At 45.5% G+C, this 24,024-nt stretch overlaps 2 protein-coding genes across 2 annotated transcripts in view; one reads left to right on the top strand and one right to left on the bottom strand.

Moving 5' to 3' along the window:
* Nucleotides 1-14,573, top strand: part of cdh23 (cadherin-related 23) — a 16,327-nt gene extending 1,754 nt beyond the window's left edge. Inside the window, exons 5-29 of the mRNA XM_061040588.1 lie at nt 633-758; nt 837-1,040; nt 1,174-1,632; nt 1,706-1,822; nt 1,921-2,145; nt 2,252-2,421; nt 2,531-2,668; nt 3,654-3,773; nt 4,038-4,215; nt 4,325-4,536; nt 5,123-5,317; nt 5,415-5,528; nt 6,763-6,892; nt 7,111-7,374; nt 7,773-7,934; nt 8,126-8,382; nt 8,498-8,595; nt 10,289-10,409; nt 10,504-10,583; nt 10,722-10,762; nt 11,437-11,497; nt 11,596-11,725; nt 11,935-12,054; nt 12,388-12,498; nt 12,967-14,573. Coding sequence (XP_060896571.1) covers nt 633-758; nt 837-1,040; nt 1,174-1,632; nt 1,706-1,822; nt 1,921-2,145; nt 2,252-2,421; nt 2,531-2,668; nt 3,654-3,773; nt 4,038-4,215; nt 4,325-4,536; nt 5,123-5,317; nt 5,415-5,528; nt 6,763-6,892; nt 7,111-7,374; nt 7,773-7,934; nt 8,126-8,382; nt 8,498-8,595; nt 10,289-10,409; nt 10,504-10,583; nt 10,722-10,762; nt 11,437-11,497; nt 11,596-11,725; nt 11,935-12,054; nt 12,388-12,498; nt 12,967-13,305 — 4,172 coding nt within the window. The 3' untranslated portion in view covers nt 13,306-14,573. The remainder of the gene's footprint in view (nt 1-632; nt 759-836; nt 1,041-1,173; nt 1,633-1,705; nt 1,823-1,920; nt 2,146-2,251; nt 2,422-2,530; nt 2,669-3,653; nt 3,774-4,037; nt 4,216-4,324; nt 4,537-5,122; nt 5,318-5,414; nt 5,529-6,762; nt 6,893-7,110; nt 7,375-7,772; nt 7,935-8,125; nt 8,383-8,497; nt 8,596-10,288; nt 10,410-10,503; nt 10,584-10,721; nt 10,763-11,436; nt 11,498-11,595; nt 11,726-11,934; nt 12,055-12,387; nt 12,499-12,966) is intronic.
* A 2,567-nt stretch (nt 14,574-17,140) lies between these two features.
* On the bottom strand, nt 17,141-23,853 carry LOC132975800 (uncharacterized). Its single transcript, XM_061040585.1, has 6 exons — nt 23,757-23,853; nt 21,137-21,414; nt 18,470-20,350; nt 18,273-18,374; nt 17,522-17,584; nt 17,141-17,244 (listed from the first exon to the last, which is right to left on the bottom strand). The coding sequence occupies exons 2-6, from the start codon at nt 21,405-21,407 to the stop codon at nt 17,219-17,221; spliced, it is 2,343 nt and encodes a 780-aa protein (XP_060896568.1). The 5' UTR covers nt 21,408-21,414; nt 23,757-23,853; the 3' UTR covers nt 17,141-17,218.
* Between the last annotated feature and the right edge of the window lie 171 nt (nt 23,854-24,024).

Raw genomic sequence — 24,024 nt, 5'->3', positions numbered from 1 at the left:
GGTGTTCAGACATAATCAGAAATGTTCCATGCTGTTATTCCTTATCTCTCAGAATTTATCTGAGCTCTGAGTGTGAAAGGACAGGTTCAGGAAAATTCTGGAGATCAAAACTTTAGTCTCTTTGGTTGGTTCTTAAAGGAAGAATATGCAATTTTGAATTAAATGTAGCAGAAATCAAGTATATCCTCTGAAAATAACTCTGTGATTCATGACTGTCTACAATGGGTGTAACACCCAAGTCCCACTGTCTGTGATGCTTTTAGCTGGCCGGCTCCTCCCCTCGCGTATAAAAGTTGTTTAATTGAGGGACTAGAGAAAAGAAGAATAACATACTGTACTCACTGATTTTTTGAAAGTCACGTAAGCGTTTCTAGGTCATTTCGGTTAAATATACATGCAGTGTGATGATACGAGCTAACTTAAGAGCGCTAGCATTAGCATGCTAACATAACAATGCAGCGCGAGTTGTTTTGGTTTCATGCTGTTGCTAAAGGGCGACATCTGCTGGATAAAAAAATTGCAGAACATCAAAACCAAAATCTCTCAGGTATTTTCAGAGAATGAATAAATTAACTCACCTTAACTGCCTATAAATTAAATTCCTTGTCTCCTTGCTTCCTTGTCTCCTTCAGGTAGCACAGTGTCAGTGTTAAACGGTCCTGTTCTGGCTGAGGACAGAGACATCGGAGCGAACGCGGTGGTGCACTATCACCTGCTGGGATCCAGAGTGGACCTGTTCACTGTGGACTCTGACACAGGTAACATCATACCTCAGGACATACATAGAGATGTTTTAACCTGCAGCCTTCATTACAACACTTGTGTCTGTCCACCAGGTGTGATCCGGGTCCGTCAGGGAGCCAGGTTAGACCGAGAATCCTTCCAAGAGCCTCGGGTGGAGCTGTTTGTGGTCGGGGAGGACGTTGGGGGTTTAAACAGCAGCGTTCCACTCACAGTCACCATACTGGACCAGAACGACAACCCACCTGTGTTCAGCCCGCCCAGTTTCAGTGTACGTCTACCTGAGAACAGCCCCACAGGTGAGACATCCCTTTAGGCCTTAATATAATGTAAACAGGTGAGTACAGTTGAAGAGAGAAATTAGCTTTTTAACATGGGGCTCTATGGGGACTGACTCACTCCCCACCACCCCCTCCGCTCTCTATTCCTCAGGTGTGGTGGTGACTCAGCTTTCGGCCACAGACGCTGACTCGGGTTCCAACGGTTGGCTCATGTATCGGTTGGAGAGTGGCGCTCAGGACCGTTTTGTGGTGGATGCGCTCTCTGGCGCCGTCCTGGTGGGAAACACCACCCTTGACAGAGAAGAGAGAGGATCCTACCGGCTGGTAGTCATGGCAACAGATCGCGGCACACCCCCCATGTCGGGCACGGCCACCCTGACGGTCATCTTGGATGACGTGAATGACTCGAGGCCTCGTTTTATCGATCCCGTGACCATGATCAATGTGAACGAGTCTACGCCGCCTGGGGTGGTTGTCGCCACGCTGACTGCAGAGGACCCAGACCTGCACCCCCGCCTTGAGTACTACATCATCTCAGTGGAAGCAAAGGATGATGGGAACAACCCGGTGGACGGCCTGCAGGAGTCTTTTGGCATCGATTTACACACAGGTGAGACTGAATCCAGAACCTGAAGGTGTTCCATTAAAACAGATTTCATTTATATCAGTCTAAATGTTTCCAGGCGCCGTATTCGTACGAAACCCGCTCAACAGAGAGCAGGTCGCCACGTTTGAGATCATCGTGTCCGTACACGACAACGCAAGTGAGGTCATCGATAAATCTGGCAGCGTTCCAAATGGTGAGTTCATGTTTTAACCTTAACCTCGTCCTCAGCTTCTTCTTTATCACTTATTCTCTCCCTCTCTCTGTCTCGTCCTCACGCCCCGCCCCCTGCAGCGAGGCTGACCATTAACGTGTTGGACGTGAATGATAACGCTCCTCGTTTTCGACCATTTGGAGTCTCAAACTTCACAGAGAAGATTCTAGAAGGAGCTCAGCCGGGCACCACGCTGCTGTCAGTGTCAGCCGTAGACCCCGATAAAGGTCCCAATGGGCAGGTCATCTACCAGCTGCTGCACCTCCCCCGGGGGGGTTACGTCAGGCTGGAGGACCCCTCCACAGGTACGACCCCCCCCCCTCCCTACACACCACAGCACAGATGAATGAGTTTAACAGGAATGTTTGACTTATTCAATGAATCACTCTCACTGCGGTTCCACCTGTTCAGGGAAGATCGTGGCCAATCAGACGGTGGACTTTGAGCAAGTTCAGTGGCTGAATTTCACGATTCGAGCTCAGGATCACGGCTCTCCTCCGAGGATCGCTGAGCTGCCTGTTTACCTGAGAATTGTCGACGTGAACGACAACAACCCTGTGTTCCTGCAGCCCTCCTATCAGGTAACTCTAGTCTAATGGATTCAAAGAGGAGGCTCAACAACAGAGTGTTTAACAGGATCACATTCTCATCAGAAATCCTGATGCAAAGTGTGTATTTGTGTGTTTGAAGGAGCCCGTGTTTGAGAACGTGGATCTGGGAACCACCATAGTCCGAGTCAGTGCCACGGACGCAGACTCGGGCCTGTTTGCTGTGGTCGAATATAGTTTGGTGGACGGGGAGGGAAAGTTTGGCATCAGACCGACCACAGTGAGTTCAACTTAAATCTACACGTCTGTAAGATCCTCAAAATGTCCAATACTTCCATATTTTCTCTTCCACGTGTTGTAAAGTGATACACTCACTGATGTTTTAATGATCGATGGTAACCAAAGGTACTGTAACGCTGCTGGTACAGGAGGTGTAGCTAGTTGGCAATAAGTCCCGGGATAGCTGGTTAGCATCAGTTAGACAGATGACAAAGTTGGGGAATTCCACACGGCACTTTTATTCTGGTTTACTAAATGGACCATACAAAGCCAGGTCAGCACGGCACTATATATCCTGATCACACATGACAGGTAAAAATAGGCTAATATCCTGCACCAACTCGTCACTAGAGAGTCCTCTCATGATCGACATACAAGATGACTGTCATAGATAGACTTTCTCACCCACACACTTAAACATAACAGAGACACCACCTTGTGGCGCTATTTGGTACTACTACTAATATATTCTGACTGTTACAGTACTAAAGCTTAAAAAAAGAATGTGTGTGTGAGAGAGGAATGAGTCATCAGAAACTGCAGACAAACTCCTGCAAACTGTTGAAAAAAAACAGTGGCAATGTTAGGATGTGTGCCAACGTCCAACACATAAATCGTAATGTTTTTGTAAAACTTTGACAGAGTGAAGGAGATTGTCTTCAATTAATATGAATTAAAAACAAGAAATAACCAAACATTGGGTGACTAGGACTTTAGTTTTAGTTAACCCTAACCCTAACCCAACCCAACCCAACCCAACCCAACCCTAACCCTAACCCATGGTATCAGGCCGATATCGATCTCGATATCGTTCGATTTTTACTAGAATCACATCAAAATGTTATTCTGCTTATCCTTCATGTCTGTCAGGAAAGAAGGGATTCAACAAAGAATGTCTGCATGTTTCGAACAAAATATTTCAGTGAATCAAAGATGTCTGAGCTCCATGCTAACACACAGCGCTCCTTCCTCCTCCTCTTCATCAGGGAGAGATCTACATCCTGTCTCCTCTGGACAGAGAGACCAAGGATCACTACACGCTGACCGCCGTTGCCAGAGACAACCCCGGAGGAATCTCCAATAACAGACGAGAGAACTCTGTGCAGGTGGACAAACTGTCAAACTTTCATCCGCTTTTATTAACGACAGTCTACAAATTGATATGTCCTTCAGTTGGGACTTCAATAAAGACGTAATGTTCAAACTCACACTCAACAAAGATTGGAAAAACCAAATATTGAACTGCACTGTGGATAGTAAAAGGGGACGGGGTCTTAAACTGGGATGGTCTTTATTTTGAGTTTTACGGTCTGAAGAACGATCTCGTGTTTGAAACCGTCCTCATTCTCTCTCTGCTCGCTGCTTTCCAGGTCCTGGTGACGGTCCTCGATATAAACGACTATCGGCCTCGATTCACTGAGCGAGTGTTCAACACCAGCGTGTTTGAGAACGAGCCGAGCGGGACGTCTGTGATCACTGTGCGAGCGGTCGACCTGGACGAAGGAGAAAACGGAGCCGTGCTCTACAGCATGCTGGGACCTCACTCAGGTGGGAACATTAAAAGACCGTTATCTTTATTTTATTCATTTAATAACTACGGATGATGTGGACGCCGCTCTGTTAGTTCACCCATCCTCACGATGTTTCCATCCTTCAGATGCCTTCTCCATGGATCCAAACACGGGTCTGGTGCGTTCTCGCCGCCTGCTTCAGTCCTCGGAACATTTTAATCTGACGGTTGTGGCGACGGATCAGGGCCGTCCTCCTTTGTGGGGCACCTCTGACCTCATCATCACCGTCATCGACGTCAACGACAACAGACCTGTGTTTGTCAGACCGGCCAACGGGACCATCATCCACATCTCAGAGGTTCGTGTGTTAACGTCACTGACAGTTCATCTGTCTCGTTTCATCACAAATTTCGACACAAAGGTCGTTCAAATCCACGATACAAACCACATCTTTTAAAATGATACAACCTCTGCTATTTCCGTGCCTGTCAATATCATTTCTTTGGGGGCTGCAGTAGCTCAGTCTGCAAGGACTTGGGTTGGGATCCAGAAGCTCGAAGGTTCATGTCCCAGGGCGGACCAAGTCTGGAAATTGGCCTTGTAGCTTAAGAGGTGTCAGTCCACTTCCTGAGCACTGCCGAGGTGCCCTTGAGCAAGGCATCGAACCCCAAAACTGCTCTGGAGCGCTCGCTGTGTGCAGCCCCCTCACTCTGACATCTCTCCGGATCAATAACAAATATGTTCTTCTTTTTCTGTTTCAATTATCGATAGAATCAAAACGTACATGTCTTTAGCCGTATTTTTAACCAAAAGAGAGAGAGCACTGTCTTTTTAGCACAAATACACTGACTATACTTAGAAAAGTGGCAGGCGCTTGAGAAGTAGAGAGGGTTTCCCGCTTGCCTAAAGTACCCTTAGTTCAATAAAGTCCATTATCCCTGCAGGAGCAGCCCCCGGGCCTCCCCGTGTACGAGGTTCATGCCACGGACTCTGATGAGGGAGTGAACGGGGAGGTACGATACGCTTTCCTGCAGACTGGAGCTGGGAACAGAGACTGGGAGAACTTCCACATAGATGCTGTGTCCGGAGTCATCACGACCACGGTCAAACTGGACCGAGAGAAACAGGCGCTGCTCAGCGTGAGTCACCTGAGCTCAGGATGATGATGACGATGATGTCACTGTTTCTTTGATATGTCAGAGTCATGTAATGTATTAACATCTGTCTGGCTCTCAGCTCATTATCGTGGCCCGGGATATGGGTCAGCCGGTGCCGTATGAGACCACTCAGCCCCTCCAGGTGGCTCTGCTGGACATTGACGACAACGAACCCGTCTTCCTGAAACCACCTGTGAGCATTAAGATACTCTTAAAGTCCTTGCACAATTTAGGGGGGTGTTGTTCGGGCAGGCCGTCCACCAACGATCCCAAGGTTCATAAGAGAGCTCAGGAGCTCCCAGAAAAATATGTGGTTACTGACTGAGATTTACAGATAGATACATACAGTAATATGATGTACTGTACGTGCACAGAGAGAGAGAGAGAGAGAGAGATAAGAGCTCAAGGTGCCAATTCCCCCGGTAGTCTAAGCCTATAGCAGCATAACTAAGAGCTGGTCTACACCAGCACCAGCCCTAACTATAAGATTTATCAAAAAGGAAAGTTTTAAGTCTATTCTTAAAAATACAGAGTGTGTCTGCCTCCCGGGAAGATGATTCCAGAGGAGAGGAGCCTGATAGCTGAAGGCTCTACCTCCCATAGTACATTTAGAGACCGTAGGTACTACGAGCAGGCCTGATAGCTGAAGGCTCTACCTCCCATAGTACATTTAGAGACCGTAGGTACTACGAGCAGGCCTGATAGCTGAAGGCTCTACCTCCCATAGTACATTTAGAGACCGTAGGTACCACGAGCAGGCCTGATAGCTGAAGGCTCTACCTCCCATAGTACATTTAGAGACTGTAGGTACAACGAGCAGGCCTGATAGCTGAAGGCTCTACCTCCCATAGTACATTTAGAGACCGTAGGTACGACGAGCAGGCCTGATAGCTGAAGGCTCTACCTCCCATAGAACATTTAGAGACCACAGGTACGACGAGCAGGCCTGATAGCTGAAGGCTCTACCTCCCATAGTACATTTAGAGACTGAGGTTAATATCAGGTCCTGGAACTGTTTCTGCCATATCAGAGGTATCTGCACCAGGTAAGGGCAGGAGGTTACCAATTTTGTCTCTGATGTCTAGAATTTTGTTGTTAAAAAAGCTCATGAAATCATTACTGCTGAGGGCTAAAGGAATACAAGGCTCAATGGAGCTATGACTCTGTGTCAGCCTGGCTACAGTGCTGAAAAGGTATCTAGGATTGCTTTTGTTTTCCTCAATTAGAGAGGAGTAGTAGGCAGCTCGAGCGTGACGTAGAGCCTTCATATATTTATTATGACTATCCTGCCAAAATAATCGAGATTCTACCGTTTTGGTGGAGCGCCATATTCTTTCAAAGTGAAGATCTTTGTCAAGTTTCCCCGCTTTGTGTGTGTCCGTGTGTGTGTGTGTCCGTGTGTGTCGGTGTGTTTGTGTGTTCCTCAGCGTGGCAGCCTGCCGTACCAGAAGCTGAGCGTACCTGAGCACTCTCCTGCAGGTACAGTGATTGGTAACGTGACCAGAGCAATGGATGCAGACGAAGGATCCAATGCAGTGGTTTATTACTTCATAGCAGGTGATTCAAAGTTTACACAAATATGTTTGATTTATTTAAAGATATAAACAGAATCTACAGATTTCATCAGAAAATGGATTTATGTTTACCAAGCCTGAGACGTAGAGGTAAACTTGTTTATCTGCATGAGGACTTTTGTATGGATCCATCCGTCTTTTCTCGTCTTTAAAGGGTCTCTGCAGATGATTAACGTCTGAATGTCTCGTCTCTTCCTGCAGGAGGAAACTCTGACGGAAATTTTGGCCTCAATTTGGACGGAGAGCTCAAGCTGCACAGAGACCTTGACCGAGAGGAGACGGCGGTCTACTTCATCGTCATCAAAGCCTCCAGTAACCGGAGCTGGACTCCGCCAAGATCTCTGAGGGCATCACGACCACGAGCCCTGGACCCCACCCGCGACCCCTCCCTGCTAGAGGTCCGCATCGAGCTGGAAGACATCAACGACCAGAAGCCACGCTTTACTAAAGTCGAGTACACTGCAGGTAACAGTGTGTGTGTGTGTACTTGTATTCCTATCTAACTGAGGACTTCCCTGTTGATATACATTCACCAACAGGGGACCAGACGTCTAACGGTCATGCTATCTTTATACCATGTTAACATCAGGTAAAAATAACATTAAACACTCTGCTTACTGCTGTGTGTGAGTGTTTATCACCATACTCAGCAGGACCCCCTACAGGCTGCAGCAGGAATTATTGCAACCCATATTACCCATGAGCAGTGAAACAGGACACTAAGGGAAGACATGCAGACGTGATCTGTTTAGAAATAAAGCTGAAACTCTGTGGGGGTCTAGATGCCTCTCAATATGTTGGTCAGCGTGTATGATGGTCTACCTTGTACTATCGTAACCTCTCCGATTTCTTCCTGTTTTCAGGCGTGGCTGCAAACGCCAAAGTGGGCTCAGAGCTGATCCGGGTGGTGGCCATCGATAACGACATTGGGAACAATAGTTTGGTTCAGTATCACATCGTAACAATCCGATACTTCCAGTCACAGAGCAACGGCAGCGAGGACGTGGGCAGCATCTTCATCATCGGTGAGCTTCAGCGTCTAAAGATTAACGCTGATGATAACCAGCCATCGGCTCGGTTTACAGGTCGACACGTCACATGACGTTAATGTTGGAGAGGTTTTAAAAAAGAAAGACAAACATCAGCCGGAGGAAACATTGAAGAAGGTCAAACTTATGAAAAATTTTCTCAGAGCTCTTTCTTCCTGATTTTCCAGGATTGACAGATGGAATCATCCGAACATACGACCTCTTCACCGCCTACAATCCAGGCTTCTTTCAGCTCGAGATCCTGGCGTGCGATTTTGCTGGACACTGCACGACTACCAACGTGAACATCTACATCCTCCGAGACGACCAGAGGGTAAAAATCGTCTTCAACGAGATCCCCGACCTGGTCCGAGAAAACCAGGAAGAGTTCGTCAACCTGCTGTCCAACATCACAGGAGCCATCGTCAACTTAGACGACATACAGGTCAGAGTTCAGGATTCAGAAAGAGCTGATGGTATCTCAGAGTTCTTCATGTTTTAGATTCAGTTTGTTTTGTCTCAGTGTGACAGACGTGTTTGTCCCTCTCTGGTCTGTTCAGTTTCACGTGGACAAGAAGGGCAGAGTGAGCTACGCTCAGACCGACATGCTGATCCACGTGGTCAACAATCAGACCAACACTATCCTGGACGTGGACAGGTAAACACCTTCATCATGTGACCTTTCAGTAGACACATCAGACCGTCTGTCCTCTCATTGGCTCATACAAACTGGTCAGATATGACCCCGTGGATCATGTTGTTATGATAAGAGAGACCTGTCTGATACCATGGCAACTAGAATAGATGTTGTAGACACACAATCCTGGATCAGTTATTGAGCTTAAGGGCATTTTTACGTTAGGAACTGTTTGTCTCTCGTATTCCTATGTTTTTTTTTAATCTTCAATGTAAAGCACATTGAGCTTACCCGTAATGAAATGTGCTTTATAAATAAACTTCTATTCTATTCTATTCTATTCTACGTATTTTCATGAATTCATTCGTCTTGATCATTTTATATCATTTACTTCTGTCAACCATCTAAGGGTAATTCTTCTGTTGGCTCTGTGAAGCTGTAGCCTCACATGGTAAAACATCCCATAGTAGCAGATCTGTTTTGGGATAGGAGCCAACCATATGTTGTCATTGAGTGTTATGTATTCAAATCATGGTCATGTCATCTTATTAGCTTTATAGTGATGTACCCAAACAGGAAAGGAGTAATGTGTGCTGTACAGGATATAAGCGAAACTGCCATGTGTTGTGTTTCTGTGTTCTCTGACCACGACTGAGTAAATCCTAAAATGATCCTCAGTCTGTTTCACGATTTCATCGTTGAACATTTACTATAGGAACAACCCCCACGATTGAACCCAAACAAACAATTGTTTCATACCGTGCCCGAGCACAATTCCCCCCCCCCCCCCCCCCCTCCCTCCCCCGGCGGTCTGTGTCACTTTAGTAACATTGTTCTGAACCCAAGTAAACTCGCATACGTTCACAGTCTGAAACAGCAGGGGGCAGTACGCACATAGTCGGTTTGCAAATCCACCAAATGGCAGAAAAAATAAGTAACCATGGCAACCACTCGCAGCCTGTGTCCGTCCTGCTAACTGTGGTTGTTTTTGTGATTTCTGAGACGCCAACAATGACCCTTTTCATACGTCAACATCTACCGTGCAGCTCAGAGGATGTTACGTGTCCGTGCTGCGCGGATACGGCGGTTTACGAAGTGATTTCTCCCATGGACCGTACTTCAGTACATATAACTCCTGCCCGAGACACCTCTTCAACCAGAGTATGATATGTTTGTGTTCACACTGATCAAATGAACCAGACTTTGGGGTCAAATGAACTCAGATGTGAGCCCGGGTCCTTCGTGTGAAACCAGCCTAAAACAAAAATTGCTGACAAACTCCTGAACATGGTTTAAACTGCACAAATAAGTTGGCAACGTTTGGACCATTGGGAGGAGCGAGGGTCCCTCTCAATTCAGACAATGCCCCTCATTGTGTGTGTGTGTGTGTGTGTGTGTGTGTGTGTGTGTGTGTGTGTGTGTGTGTGTGTGTGTGTGTGTGTGTGTCTGTGTGTGTCTGTATGTGTGTGTGTGTGTGTGTGTGTTTATGTGTGTGTGTGTGTTTGTGTGTCTGTGTGTCTTTGTGTGTGTGTGTGTGTGTGTGTGTGTGTGTGTGTTTGTGTGTGTGTCTGTGTGTGTCTGTATGTGTGTGTGTGTGTGTGTGTGTGTGTGTCTATGTGTGTGTGTTTGTGTGTCTGTGTGTGTGTGTGTGTGTGTTTGTGTGTGTGTGTGTGTGTGTGTGTGTGTGTGTGTGTGTGTGTGTGTGTGTGTGCAGGGTGATCCAAATGATCGATGAGAACAAAGAGCAGCTCAGGAATCTGTTCAGAAAGTTTAACGTGGTGGATGTTCAGCCTGCAGTCAGCGACAAACTTCCTGATGACATCACCACGCTGCAGGTGTGTTCAGATCACACACACTCACACACACACACACACACACACACACACACACACACACACGTATTATAAAGTGTGTTTTTCTTCCTCTCAGCTCGTCATCATCATCCTGGCTGTGCTGCTGTGTTTAGCAGGAATCCTGTTTGTCACCATGAACTGGCATTACCGCAGAGTGTAAGACACCTGTCTGTCAATACTGTTGATTTATTTATCATATTAAGTGTAGTGACTTATTGAACATGAGCTCAGAAATGTTTTCATGCCACAGTCTGACTCATCAACATGTTTTTGTGTCGGGTTTTCTGTGTGCAGACACCAGAGGAAGCTGAAAGCCATCGTAGCTGGATCTACAGGTGAGAAGCAGCAGTCAGCTACAGGATGTGGTTTCAGTGTTTATGTTCAGTAGCTAGTGTTAGCTGTTAGGGTAAGCTGACAGAGTTTCTCTTTATTCATCATCTCAAACCTAATTTCACTGGTTTCATGATCACATTAATTCCTTTAAACATAAGTAAGTAAAGGTTCATACTACAGAGGAGCTGCTCTGTGGTAACCATGGACACCGACGGAGGAGCTCCTCTGTGGTAACCATGGACACCGACGGAGGAGCTCCTCTGTGGTAACCATGGACACCGACGGAGGAGCTCCTCTGTGGTAACCATGGACACCGACGGAGGAGCTGCTCTGTGGTAACCATGGACACCGACGGAGGAGCTCCTCTGTGGTAACCATGGACACCATTAGTTGAACAGGATGTTTCGGATGCTTAGCAACAGACTATGTTTGAGTTAAATTGTGGAACTAGTTGAGGTGCTGGAGTTTTAAATGAATTTGTTGTCGATTTTGAGTTTTTATCTCTATTTTCTGCTTGTGTATTACACTCGAGGTGGAGATGTTGCTCTGGATACCAACACTGCTGAGATTATCTTTAGATCGAATCACAGCAGGACTGATATCCACAACAACATCTCCACCCTCAGTGTAATCTAATCTCAACTGACTGTTTCCTTTAAATGTGTGGAACCTGCAGGTAACCAGGGTCTGATGGACATCCTGGACATGCCCAACACCAACAAGTACTCGTTTGAGGGGTGAGCAAATATCTCATGATGATTCAACTAAACCTGTTGATTACAAATATTCACCAGGATTTATCCACAAATGTTTCTGTGCTTCGTCTCCTCTGCAGGGCAAACCCCGTCTGGTTGGACCCGTTCTGTCGTAACCTGGAGCTCGCCACGCAGGCCGACCACGAGGACGACCTCCCCGAGAACCTGAGCGAGATCACCGACCTGTGGAACAGCCCCGCCCGCACACATGTACGAAACCTCCACCTCTCCTCCTCACGCCTCCACCTGTCCTCCACCTGTCCTCCTCACACCTCCACCTCTCCTCCTCACGCCTCCACCTCTCCTCCTCACACCTCCACCTGTCCTCCTCACGCCTCCACCTGTCCTCCTCACGCCTCCACCTCTCCTCCTCACACCTCCACCTGTCCTCCTCACGCCTCCACCTGTCCTCCTCACAGGGAACGTTTGGTCGAGAGCCTCAGGCGAAGCCTGAAGACGATCGCTACCTGAGAGCCGCCATCCAGGAATACGACAACATCGCTAAACTGGGCCAGATCATGAGGGAGGGGCCGATCAAGGTGAGATACACACATACACACACACACACACACACACATTAGACACACTCAGATATAAAAGCAAAACATTAGCTGAAATAAATCAGCTAACATGGCAAGCTAACTTTAGTCGTCTTGAAATGAATCTAATTAGCATACAGACGCGTGGTTGGTGGAGTTGATCACATGATGATCTCATGCTGTCACACAGGAGGTTAAATATTAGTGTGGGCACAGACTGTGAGTATATGTGTGCGTGTGTGTTTGTATGTGTGTGTGTATGTGTGCGGGCGTGTGTGTGTGTCTGGTGTGTGCGTGTCCTGACTCTGTCTGACCCTCCTGCCGTCCTATCAGGGCTCGCTCCTGAAGGTGGTCCTGGACGACTACCTGAGACTGAAAAAGCTGTTTGCAGCTCGACTCGTCACCGTGTCCACGAGTCAGGGGGACCACTCGTCCGTCACCGAGGTGAAGCTGTGTGTCCTCTGCTGACTCACCTGTCCTCTCTGACGGGCTTCTCCCCCTCCACCTGGGGTCTCTCTCACCTTAACTCTCCTTCAGAGTTCAGTCGACCAATAGAAAGGCGACCTGACGCTTTACCAAAATTCAAATCTCAAATCGTACTTTCCAGAGAGCGCTCTAACCTGCACGGAGAAGATGGTGATGTCAGGCTCCTCCCCCTTATCTAAACATAGCAAACGTTAGTAATAATCTACAGAATATCAGGTGTCTGTGAAGTCTCTCTTTGTTGCCTTGGTAACAAACAGGTGTCGATATCATTAGATTTCTGGTTTGGCGTGCGCTCTGATTCTCTTCCTGTGTGGACACGTTTCCGTCCTGCTTCTTCTTCTCCAGCTTGTCGCCGCGTGACTGTCCCTTTAAGAGCTGTGTTTATGTTTCTTTGCCCTCATCGTGTCCTACTCTCTCTTCCATCAGCTGATACAGAGCGACCTGGAAGACGATGACGACGAGCGTCTGGGCAACGGTGGGCGGGGCACTCTGCGTTTCAAACACAAACTTCCTGTGGAGCTGAAGGGTCCTGAAGGCATCCACGTGGTCCACGGCAGCACTGGGACCCTGCTGACCTCTGACCTCAACAGTCTGCCGGAGGACGACCAGCGGGCGCTCGCTCGCTCTCTGGAGGCCCTGAACAGCGATGGCGGGCTGTACTCTGAACGCAACGCCCGCACAGAGTCTGCCAAGTCCACACCGCTGCACCGCCACAAAGACGGGGACGTGATGTCCGAGAGTCCACTGGAGATCACAGAGTTATGACTAGCAGAGGCCTCGCTGGTCTGAAGACCACCGGACTCCACGGCTCCCCCTTGGGGAGGAGTGTGTGTAGTCTAGTTAACCAATCAGACGACCTCACAGAGACAGCCTGTGGTTGGTCTGAGAGGATCACGTGATGAGGGCGGAGCTTATTTCAAGAGACAGAACAAACAGAGACCTCCATCAAAGGATCCACCCCCACTGTGGGAGGAGCTTATTCTACCTTAAAGGTGCCTCATCCTCACTGATCCGATACCTGGACTGCACACACACACACACACACACACACACACACACACACATACAGACACACACACACATACAGACACACACACACACACACACATACAGACACATACAGACAGACACACACACACACACACACGTGCGCACACACACACACACACACACACACACACACACACACACACACACAAGCTAGAAGTATGCAATGGCGTGGGATTTGTGCGATTGGACCAGACGAACACACCTTGCGTCTATCTGGACCAATTGCACAAATTCCACACCATTTTCACACACACACACACACACACACACACACACACACACAGAGACCAGTGGAGGCCGTTAACACAAAGAAGATTTTAAAAAGCTGGACGGAGCGGAGACGTTTTTAAATACTTTTTGTTTGTCGCTGACTTGAAGACGAACATTGAAACAGAAAGGACCTCCGATGTTTCCAGGTGATGTAACCTGACACCAGGTGTGGGCGGAGCTCTTCCTGTACTTTAAAGTTTAAAAAAAAGAAATTAAATATGAAAAGGACTTCCTGTGTCAGATCTTCATCTTCAGCGTGGACGACTCAGAGACTCATAATAAAAAACATTTTATAATACATTTTTAAATGCAGAAAAAAAAGTCCTGAAAAGATTTTTTAGGAATTAAAGACGGCGCTGAGCCCACACTGCCCCTGCTGGATCTGCACAGTCACAACATTTGCTTTATTTTTTTATTTGATAGAAATGTGATGAATTAAAGAATTAAAGATATTTTTGAAGAAGATAAAAAATCTGTTAGTGAACATGCGGGAATCCGCCGCGATGTTTGGAGTTTGTGGATGTCGTGCTTCGTGACGTACGTGTTTGTTTTTGTTTGTATGAAACTGTTTCTGAAGCGTGCCGTGTTTCTAACGTTCAGTTTTTATATTCACTTTTTGTACCTTTTTATTTCTTCGTCATTATCGTCCCCGGTCCAGAGTCTGTGTTGGGAAATGTTGGATGACCTGTGCTAATAAAAGAAGTATGCAATGAGCCGTGTCCTCAGTCAATGAAGTTAAATAAACATCAGAGCAGTCAGCGTGAACGAGATCATCACATTAATCTCATGTTTGTCCCTTCAGGCTCTCCGTAGATAGTGGTCCTCAGTGTCTCCCTGTAGTCTCAAACCCTACACCCTCCCCCTCCGTGACGGAGTGCACTCTATTAGAAGTCACACTCGCAGCTGAATGAAGTCTCCTTCATAAAGGTGTAGGGTAGAAATACAGCGGCAGGCTTTGGGACAAACTTCCCTCTCTCAGGTGGAAACGGGAACTGTGGCTGTTTTCGAAACCGCGTACTACATACCACTATCTAAATCAGTATGCAGTATATACTGTATACTGCATACTGAGTTCAACAGTAGTATGTAGTATGACAGCCAGTCGTCGGTTATTTTGCAGTATGCTTGGCACGGTTAAACTGGTTTTACTCAGCTGTGAATAATATGTAGTAATAGAGGAAGCGAAGCACCCTGTAATTGCAGCTGCTTGTCCAGCTGTGGAACATGCACTGTACAGTCTACAAAGCAGGAAAATACAAGGTGGTAAGACATATAAATATATGAACATGTCATATTTGTTATTGGTTCATAATGTGGCAAGATATTCAGTCACCGCCACCGACGAGTTCAAACAGCTGCGCTCCGGCATTTTGATCTCTGACCTTGCACTTTGCATTGTGGGAAACAGTTCGCGAGGTAGACTGGTCCGATGCATACTGTACATTTTTCCCGAATCAGTATGACATCCTGGTATTTTTGGTATACTGCGGATCTCGCAGTTGTTCACATACTGCATACTGCACTTTGGCCAAATCAGTATGTACTAGTAGTATAGTATGCGGTTTCGAAAACAGCCTGTATGTTACCATGGTTACTCAGCGATATCGTGCGGAATGGATTTTTTTTTGTAGCTAATGTATTCTGTAAAAATATTTATGTAGCCTAGATTATTCTTATTGTTCTTTAGTTATATTAATGTAGACTTATAACAAAACTATTAGATTGAGCCTACATTGTTTATTGTAATTTATCATTTCAGTTAATTTATTGTAATTTGTAGAACAGGGTGTCCTAAATTAATGCAAAGACAAGGATAATATCGTTGAACATCAGAGCAGCAAAAAGTGTATTTTTTTTGTTGTTGAATTGAGATTTCACAAAGACATCAAACGTAGAAAAATAAGAAATAAATATTAACAGCGAAAAGTTGTCTGCAACATGATTTAATATTCTTTTGTTTTTGCAACAGTCCCTGTAAATATAAAAGACTTTACAATAAATAAACATACATTTGATCCTCAATGCACATTTGAAGTTGTTAACGTCTGTATGAGGATATTAAATATCTATCTTAGTTGGAGCAGTGAGTGAACTCACAGGATGCTTCATCCATGACGACCGGACACAATAGGCGTTGCACGTGACCCGAAAGTCGGCATCGGTGTGCACACTCGCTGTGCTATCTGTTACGACTCGGCACGGACCCAAAAGCAAAACTCCGGACACAGAGGCACAATCCAAACAGTCTTTAATGTGCGACAACAAAAAACACAATGCCAAAAGAGGTAGCGAGAAAAAACAAAATCCACAAGGTAGAGACTTCCACGAGAAGGCGGGCAGGCACGAGCACAAAACACCAGGTACACTGAGGCAGAGAGACACAGAGGTTAGCAACACACACTAGTAGTTCACACAGAACGATACTCAGAGATGTCGGCCAAAAACAAGGTAAATAGCACAGAGAGATATTGTATACTCAGGCGACGAGTGGTGAAAGGACCGGAGTAGATAAACTGTTGCAAATGAGGATGATTGTTTGCACCTGGGCTGCCTGGGGAGAAAACCACGCCCACCAGCACTCACACACACAACCATGCACACCTGACACACAGGGGAGGAGAAACAGAGGGTCGAGACAAACAGAGGAAAACTAACAAGAAACATGAGGAAGGGAGGGGCTGCTAAGGATGAACCATAACAGTACCCCCTCCCCTCCCCCCTCAATGACCGCCTCCAGGTGGTCTACCAGGTTTATCAGGATTGTCTCTGTAAAAGTCAGGGATTAGGGAGTGGTCAAGTATCAAGGACTGAGAGATCCAACTCCTCTCCTCTGGTCCATAACCCTCCCAATCTACCAAGAACTGGAACCCCCGACCTCCCCTTCATGTCTGGACAAGTTTTTGTCATTGACCTCATGTCACTTTAAAGTTAAGGTGATGGTCTCTAACATTTATATCTGCACCGTTTGTTTCACTACAATCTTTACCTGGGCATGAAAATACAATTATCAATTTAAGTTATTTGTTAGTTTAGAAAAGGGGCATTTTCCTTCTTATCACAGTAATGTTATAAAAAATAGTCAGTGGTGGTCTGCATTAAAAAGTGGTGTGCATTAAAAAGAAGAATATCTGAAGTTGTGCCTGTGTGTGTGATGCAGTCACATTTTAAATGAACCCTCCTGCTGTCTGAACAAACTTTACTCATTGTTCTCTGCTAACAAAGCTTGTTCAAACCTGGGAATATAAAGAGAAGAAAGGAGAGTTTTTGATATACAAAATATTTATTGATGCATATTATATTTACATTTAATATTTGATTCTTTAAAAACAAGATTTCTGTTGCAGAACAAGGTCAATGCTCAGTACAGAGCTCTTCTATTTCCACCTGCAAGAAGAAACAGACTGTTAACGTTTACTGGATCAGAAGAAATCTGTGAACATTTAGGTTGAAAACAGAGTGAGCACTTAGCAGAACATTTGACATTAGAGTGTACAGAGTCTCTGATAGCAGAGCGTGCTGTTCTACACAAATCCATGACTCCTCTTTATAAACCAACACTCAGCTGACTGACACCACGCCAGCTCTCACTTCATCTGTTAGTAACTTTTTTAAAGATGGTTGTTACATTAAGTGAGTTAACTCATGAAGTTGTGTTTGTCACCTTTTGATCGTCCAGGTCTACCACAGAATCCGTTGTAGGGGTCCCACTGGCCGTTCTGGTTTTCTGTGATGGTACAGAGAAAAATGTTCAAACTGTTTCTTCAGTGGGCTTCTTTGAGTGATGGGGTTCAAACCGTCTCAGAAATCCAGACTTGACCACATTTAAAGGAGCAGGTGAATAAATCTGGCTTCACCTCAATCCTGGTTGACTCATTGAAGAGACTTGTTAATCACAGGGAGTCACAGACGCTGCTTAATCTAATCCAAATATCACAATATGGAAAATGATCATGCTGCATTACAGAAAACCTTTTACACTAGTGACTGAGAACATGAACTCAGCAGGAAGATCTTAACGTTATTTAAGCAGTCAGATCTTTTCCTCAGACGTCTGTACAATCTCACTATTTCTACACCGAGAGAATTATTAAAAATATATTATTTGTTGAAGAACCGTCGCTTATCTGGACGTACAAACTGGTGATTCATATTCTAATGCTGGCCTTACACCAAATGACTTTAAGCTGTTTCAAAGACTCATTTCTAAAGCAGGAATCAAATCATGAGTTTTCTTAGAGCGGGAGTGCTCCTGTGACCTCAGTCGTTTGGTGTGAGCTGGTTTGAAGGCGTTCTCTTATTTCACCTCATCTTATTCCTGCTTGAAGCCATAATTGGTAACACATTAAATTAAACTCTGACTTGATGATTTTTGTTTTTTTCGTGACTCAACTATTCCAGACAAGCTGCGTTACCTTGTCCTCTGTTCCTCCAGTGAGCGTTTCTTCTCTGGTTCTTTGACATCTGTCCGTTCACACTGTATCCTTCAGTCTTGTTGTTGTTCATCTTTTTCACATCTAGGAGATAAATAACCGTTAAAGCACATCACTTGTTTTTTTTTCTACAGGAGGTCAAAGTCACATTAAAGTGGAGATGAAAAGAAGCAGAGCACCTGAATCATTAAAATGAGGTCTCTTGTTTGGTTCAGTGCTGCTCTCTTCACACGGACACTTCCTGTCTGTCAGTTCAGAACACTGGACGCCACAGTCCACTAGATGTCCCTTTGACGGAGACACAGCAGCCGTGGTGTGCTCGACCTCAGGGACACACAGCTGCTGGTCTCTCCGCTCGCTCTCTTCAGCGTTCACACATGCTCTCTCTTCTACCTCCACGTCTGCTCCATGTTGAGGAATCAGCTGACACAGCGTTTTCTCCTCTTCTGCAGAGTTTGTAGGCAGAGGTTTCTCTTGCTCACGGGACCGGGGGCTTCTCTCCGTCTGCTCGGTGACAAGAAAACATTCCTGGTTTGGGCTTTGATTGGCCTCAGGTTCAGAAGACCTGTTTTCATCTGCATTCTCTTTAGGAGGGGAAGAGACATTTAGTGCACTCTGCCATCGAGGCGGGGAAGCTGAGGGAACTTTTTCTGAAGGAGTCGTGCTCTGGTCTCGTTTCTGTTCCCTCCCTTCAGGGGAATCCATTCCCCCCTCTGTTTCTGTCTTCTTTGACTGACTGAGCTTCTCAGCCGGCGTGCTAAAAAGCAGCCAGCTGTCTGACATGAGAACAGAGTCAGAGGAGGAAAACCTGCGGCTGCGCCTCCTGTCTTTCTGACTTCTTAAGTGTTCATTTTGGGTTAAAGGTCCACCGTCGTCCTCCTGCTCGATCATCTCCACGATGACATCAGGCTCAAAGACTCCGTTCTGCTGCAGCCACTCCTTATTGGGGATAAAAGAGGGGAGAGACTCCACAGACCAAACAGACTCATTCAGTTTTCTCTTCATCTGAAAACTATTTGAAGACATTTGATAGGGAATGAGCTCTGTGCTGTGCGAGTGTGGAGTCGTCTCATTTTCTGGCTCATTGTCAGGGAGCCTCTCTGATTGGTTCAGAGAAAGCAGTAGTTCATCAGTGGAGGGGAGCTCTACGACTCTTTTAGCCTCTGAGAGAAGCTTGTGGAGAGTCCCAGGCAGTCTGAGGATCTTAAAAAGTGGCTCAGAGTCCTGAGAAGTGAGCAGAGCCTCAGTGTTGTCAGCAGCTGTGTCAGACACCACAGGAGCGCTCTTTGTCACAGCGCCGCGCTGCTCAGCTGACTTTTCATTCTCCGCTTCACAAGACGGCTGCTGCTGCTCGTTCTCAGGAAGCAGCTTGTCTGATGGTTTTAACATCGTTGTCCGCGGCGTGGCCCAGCTCATGATGATGTCGGGGACGGACTCTCGTCTCTCTTTGATGACATCGTCGTCTTGTTGAGAAGAGCTGCACACAGGAACCATGCCACCAGAAGAGCCCACTGACCACATGTTGTGGTGAGCGTCCCTGCAGGGGGGAAGGTTCTCCTCAACACTTCTCATTGGGCTCTTCGGTGGTTGTCGTGCGTCTCTGTGACGTGATTGGAGCGTCTTTGTTCCTGCTGGATGAACGAGGTTAAATCTCTGTGTGACTGCAGAACTCTCACAGCGCTTGTTAAAGTCTCTGGTGAAGGTTTGGGGCTCTGCCGAGCCTCGTTTGTGGGAGCTGGAGGAGGACGGGGAGTTTGAGGTGGTTCCATGCCCAGAATCGGAGCTGATGAGTGGGCTCACCTCTCCAGAAGAAGCCCCGCCTCTCCCTGTGGGTTCTGTTTGGACCTCTGCGTTCACCGTTTGTCTCACAGGGACAGGATAAGGAGGGCGCACTCTGCGAGGCTGGTTTAGGTGCTGGTAGGGTGCAGCAGGAGCATGGACTGACGGGTGGAGCAGGTGTCTGTAGTCGACTGGTTGGATGTGAGGGTTGGGCAAAACGTAGGATGGAGCCTCCATGTAGGGGGGAGGAGGGGGGAACGGGGGCATGACCATGCCATAGCCTGAGGAGAACAAAAATATATATATTTACAGTCCAAACAAAGAAACTATGGTTCAGATTTAACTTTCTTTTTAGTTCACCTCATCTGTTAAAGAGGAGGTTATAACCAATACTGTCAGCAGGGGGAGCTCTAAATATTTTGGCTTCACAAGGGGGCTGTTGATTCGTCCATCTTAAAATAAGATTTTTCCATTATTTAAGGAATATAAGTAATATTTGCAGTCACGTTTCTCCTTGTCTGCCGTCAAATTACGGTGCAGAAATAGAGGCTTTAGAATATTTAACATCGTCATCAGTAGATTTTATTTCTGACATGCTGTGTCTAAGTATTTCAAAACACGATTCATTATTCAGCTTAATGGAAGTATTTAAGCTTTTTTTTTTTTTTTTTTAAATAGGTGATTGGACATTATGTGGATAACATTAATTATATTACAGCTTTAATCCACAACATGACGTGATGATTTTAAATCTGACTGCACCTTTAAAAAAAACAAAGTAGTTAGTGGATTTAAAAACTGGAAAACAATTATATATATATTAAAAGTGATGGAGTGCTACCTCATCAACACGTCAATAAATATAGAATTAATTTAGCCTACATTTATTGTTTTTACCCGTTATTCAAGGACGGCTGTATACAATATCAGTTTGATCAACAGAGTGTAGTCAGCATTAATTAATTGTAGTTTCAGTTTCATTATCTGTCTGTTTCTATTTTCACTTCAGGTAAAGTAGTGAAAAGGTGAATCTCTAGTATTTCTACAACCTGTATCAACCAACTCACCCATGCCTGGGAAGCCACTAAAGGGGTTATAGGAGAAGGGCATGGGCCACTGGTAGTGAAGGAAAGGGGGCGGAGGTTGAACAGGGACGTAGAAGACGGGCCGGGACGAGACGTGGGGGTGTTGGAGTCTGGGGTCCTGGCTGATACCCTGTAGTCCTGGATCATGAAATCCAGAGTTTGGTACCCCGCTGGTGGGCTGTGAGTGGAGGTTTCCAGCGTGTGGTCCTGGGTGAGCAGGTGGAGGTCTGTTAACAGCTGCTGTAGCTGCCATCTTCAATCTACACAGAGGAGGAGACAGAGAAGCATCCACACGTGTGTGTCAATGTGAACGACTCCAGTGGAGCTCAGAGTCTGACTTTTTAGCTTAGTTATTTTACATCCATCAGACAAAGATTTAAACTCTAATCTAAGACAAACACTAATCTGTTTGAACCAGAGAGACAAAATCAAGTCAGCGCTTTTTTTAAAGTCTGTCGACTCCGTTTCATTCTACCACCTGAGAGATTTTAAATTTATTCCCCTTTCTTTTTAGTCTAAATCTGTTTCAATAGCTTCAACACAGAGTGTCTGCAGTAACAATATCTTAATAAATATTAAATGACTATTGAACAAAAATCCTCATTTCCAGCAGTGTGTGTTTGCTCTGAGTGAGATGGTCTCTCATTGTCCAGACAGCTCAGTGTGAGAAACATGCATGAAGAGGTTTAGTGAATAAAGAGAGTTTGAGGAGGGGAGTGATGTTGAAACACAGACTGAAGGAGAGTCTGGAGGAAGGGGCTTCAGTATTAACCAACATTAAGAGTCAGAACCAATCAGCTTTCTCCTAACGACAATATGTCCTGAAGGGATCACAGCCCATTCACCAATGCTTCAAGTAAAAGACAAGTTTGTATCTCAATGGAAATTCTCTTCATTGTTGAGTATTAATGTGACATCAAAGGAATCAATTTGAGATCAAAGTCAAATATTACAAGATGAGTCCTGCATTTACAAGTGCTACATTTACTCTTTAAAGCCTTGGTGCAAATAATATGCACACAGTACATTCATTACATTTCCTCAGTCTCAAATATTATTGGATGAAGCCTGAGTGATGTCACCCATCTGTTCCTGCAGGGGCTCATCAGCAGCAGCCATCATGCTGGAAATCCTGTTTCAGCCTAGCGTTTAGTCAACCTAACGACAGGCTGAGAGCTGGAGCTGAGGCGGGTTTTAAACCTCTGACAAATCGTTACACCCAGCCCACCTGTCAATCATGTCACGCTCCTAACTCTGCATAACATCTATATTTCATAAAATCCTGACATCTTTCCATTTTAAAAGGCTTTTGAAAATGTTTGGAATCAACCATCGACAGTTAACGTTTGGATTATAACTGAACATTCATTTCGACTTTAATCTCATAAAATTACTCACAATACATCATGACAGCTCCTGGTTAAATAAAGGTAATTAAAAAAGTGTGGCCGGGGCGCACGTGGCTTATCAGTTAGGTCGCACCCTAAAAAAAAAAAGCTATAGTCCTCCAAGCAGGCAGCTCGGGTTCCCGCATCTCATTTTCCTCTCTCTCCCGATTTCCTACTCTTTCCACTGTCCTCTCAAATAAGGCAAAAAAGCCCCAAAATAATTTTTAAAAAAGTGTAGCCAGTGGTTATTCAGGTTAGCTTAAAACAATCCGAGTCTTGTTTTTCTGTTTAGTCGTCATTTTTTTGAAGTCTCATCTGTATGTTCGTTCTCCAGTCAGACTTCTGTATGACAGCCCGTTGAAACTGTTCTGGAAAATACTTTTATACAAATTTAACCCAGACGGCTCCGATCACCTGGCCTAAAGATTCACTACTTATTTGCAAAATCTGTAAATTGAGGATCAATAGCAATAAAAAAAAAAAAAGCTTGCTTTTCCACACTAAGGAGGGGACAAACTCAACACAAACATATTGACACTACACATCGCAGAAGAAAAGAAACACTAGCATTAGAGTTGAGATAAGAACATCATAGAAACAGCTAACCTGTATTTTTTTTTTTTTTTTTTAAATCACAGCTGAAGGTGATTCTGCTCTCAGAGAACAAAATGCAGACACAGTAAACACTCGACAGCTTTTCACAGCAGACAAGTTGTGGCAGGAAAACCTGAGAAGCGGAGGGTGTCAAACAACAATGGCTGCTTCACTCTGCAGGTCAGAGTCCTGATCGAGGATGTTGACTCCGTTAGCAGGAACTTCATCAGCTTTACTTTGAACTCAGACAAAAAGAGCTTCAGCTCTGTGCCTGCAGATAAATCAAAGTGTCACTTCTACATAACTCTTCTTAATGTCTTTAAAGTTCAGAGGCTGCAGACCTGCAGACACACGTTGGAAACTCAAACTCTGAATTAGATTCTTTGTCTTTAATGACAAAACAACACTGAGGACGTTAAAGCAGCTGAAGGGTTCACAGCGACCCTGAGCTGAAGCAGAAATCTAATCTGAACATTAAAGAGTCAAACATGAGATTCAACAAACTCCACTGAATCTCTAAAGAGGACATTTATCTTGAAATAGAATTTAAACATCTTATTAACTACCTTCCAGTGTTTCTCATGCGTTGTTTTGTTGTGTGTGAAACAAAGTGACTTTACCTTGTTGAGACTCAGAGCAGCACACAAAGTGATCACAAGTGTTCAGCATACACACACGCACACACCTGAGTTTAAGTAGCTGCTGATCAGACAGGTGTGTGTGTGTGTGTGTGTGAGCTCATTGTCAAGCTGGACTTCATGTCACTGTGCATCACAACTCACACCAGCAGAGGGCGCCAAACTACAGTCAGACAACGAGATCATCAAGAGCTGAATGTTCAGGAGGATCAATCTCAACCTGACATTAAACTTTGAATCTTATTTTTAA

Source organism: Labrus mixtus, chromosome 6, assembly GCF_963584025.1.
Source record: "Labrus mixtus chromosome 6, fLabMix1.1, whole genome shotgun sequence".
Lineage (NCBI taxonomy): Eukaryota > Metazoa > Chordata > Actinopteri > Labriformes > Labridae > Labrus > Labrus mixtus.
This window is presented reverse-complemented; position numbering and strand designations above follow the sequence as displayed.

Excerpts from the sequence above, each read along its gene's own strand:
- LOC132975800 (XM_061040585.1), bottom strand. The coding sequence starts at position 21,407 with ATGGCAGCTACAGCAGCTGTTAACAGACCTCCACCTGCTCACCCAGGA. Across the intron at positions 18,375-18,469 it reads ACCTCATTTTAATGATTCAG|ATGTGAAAAAGATGAACAAC; the intron begins GTGCTCTGCTTC and ends TTTATCTCCTAG. Across the intron at positions 17,245-17,521 it reads TAGACCTGGACGATCAAAAG|GTGGAAATAGAAGAGCTCTG; the intron begins GTGACAAACACA and ends TTCTTCTTGCAG.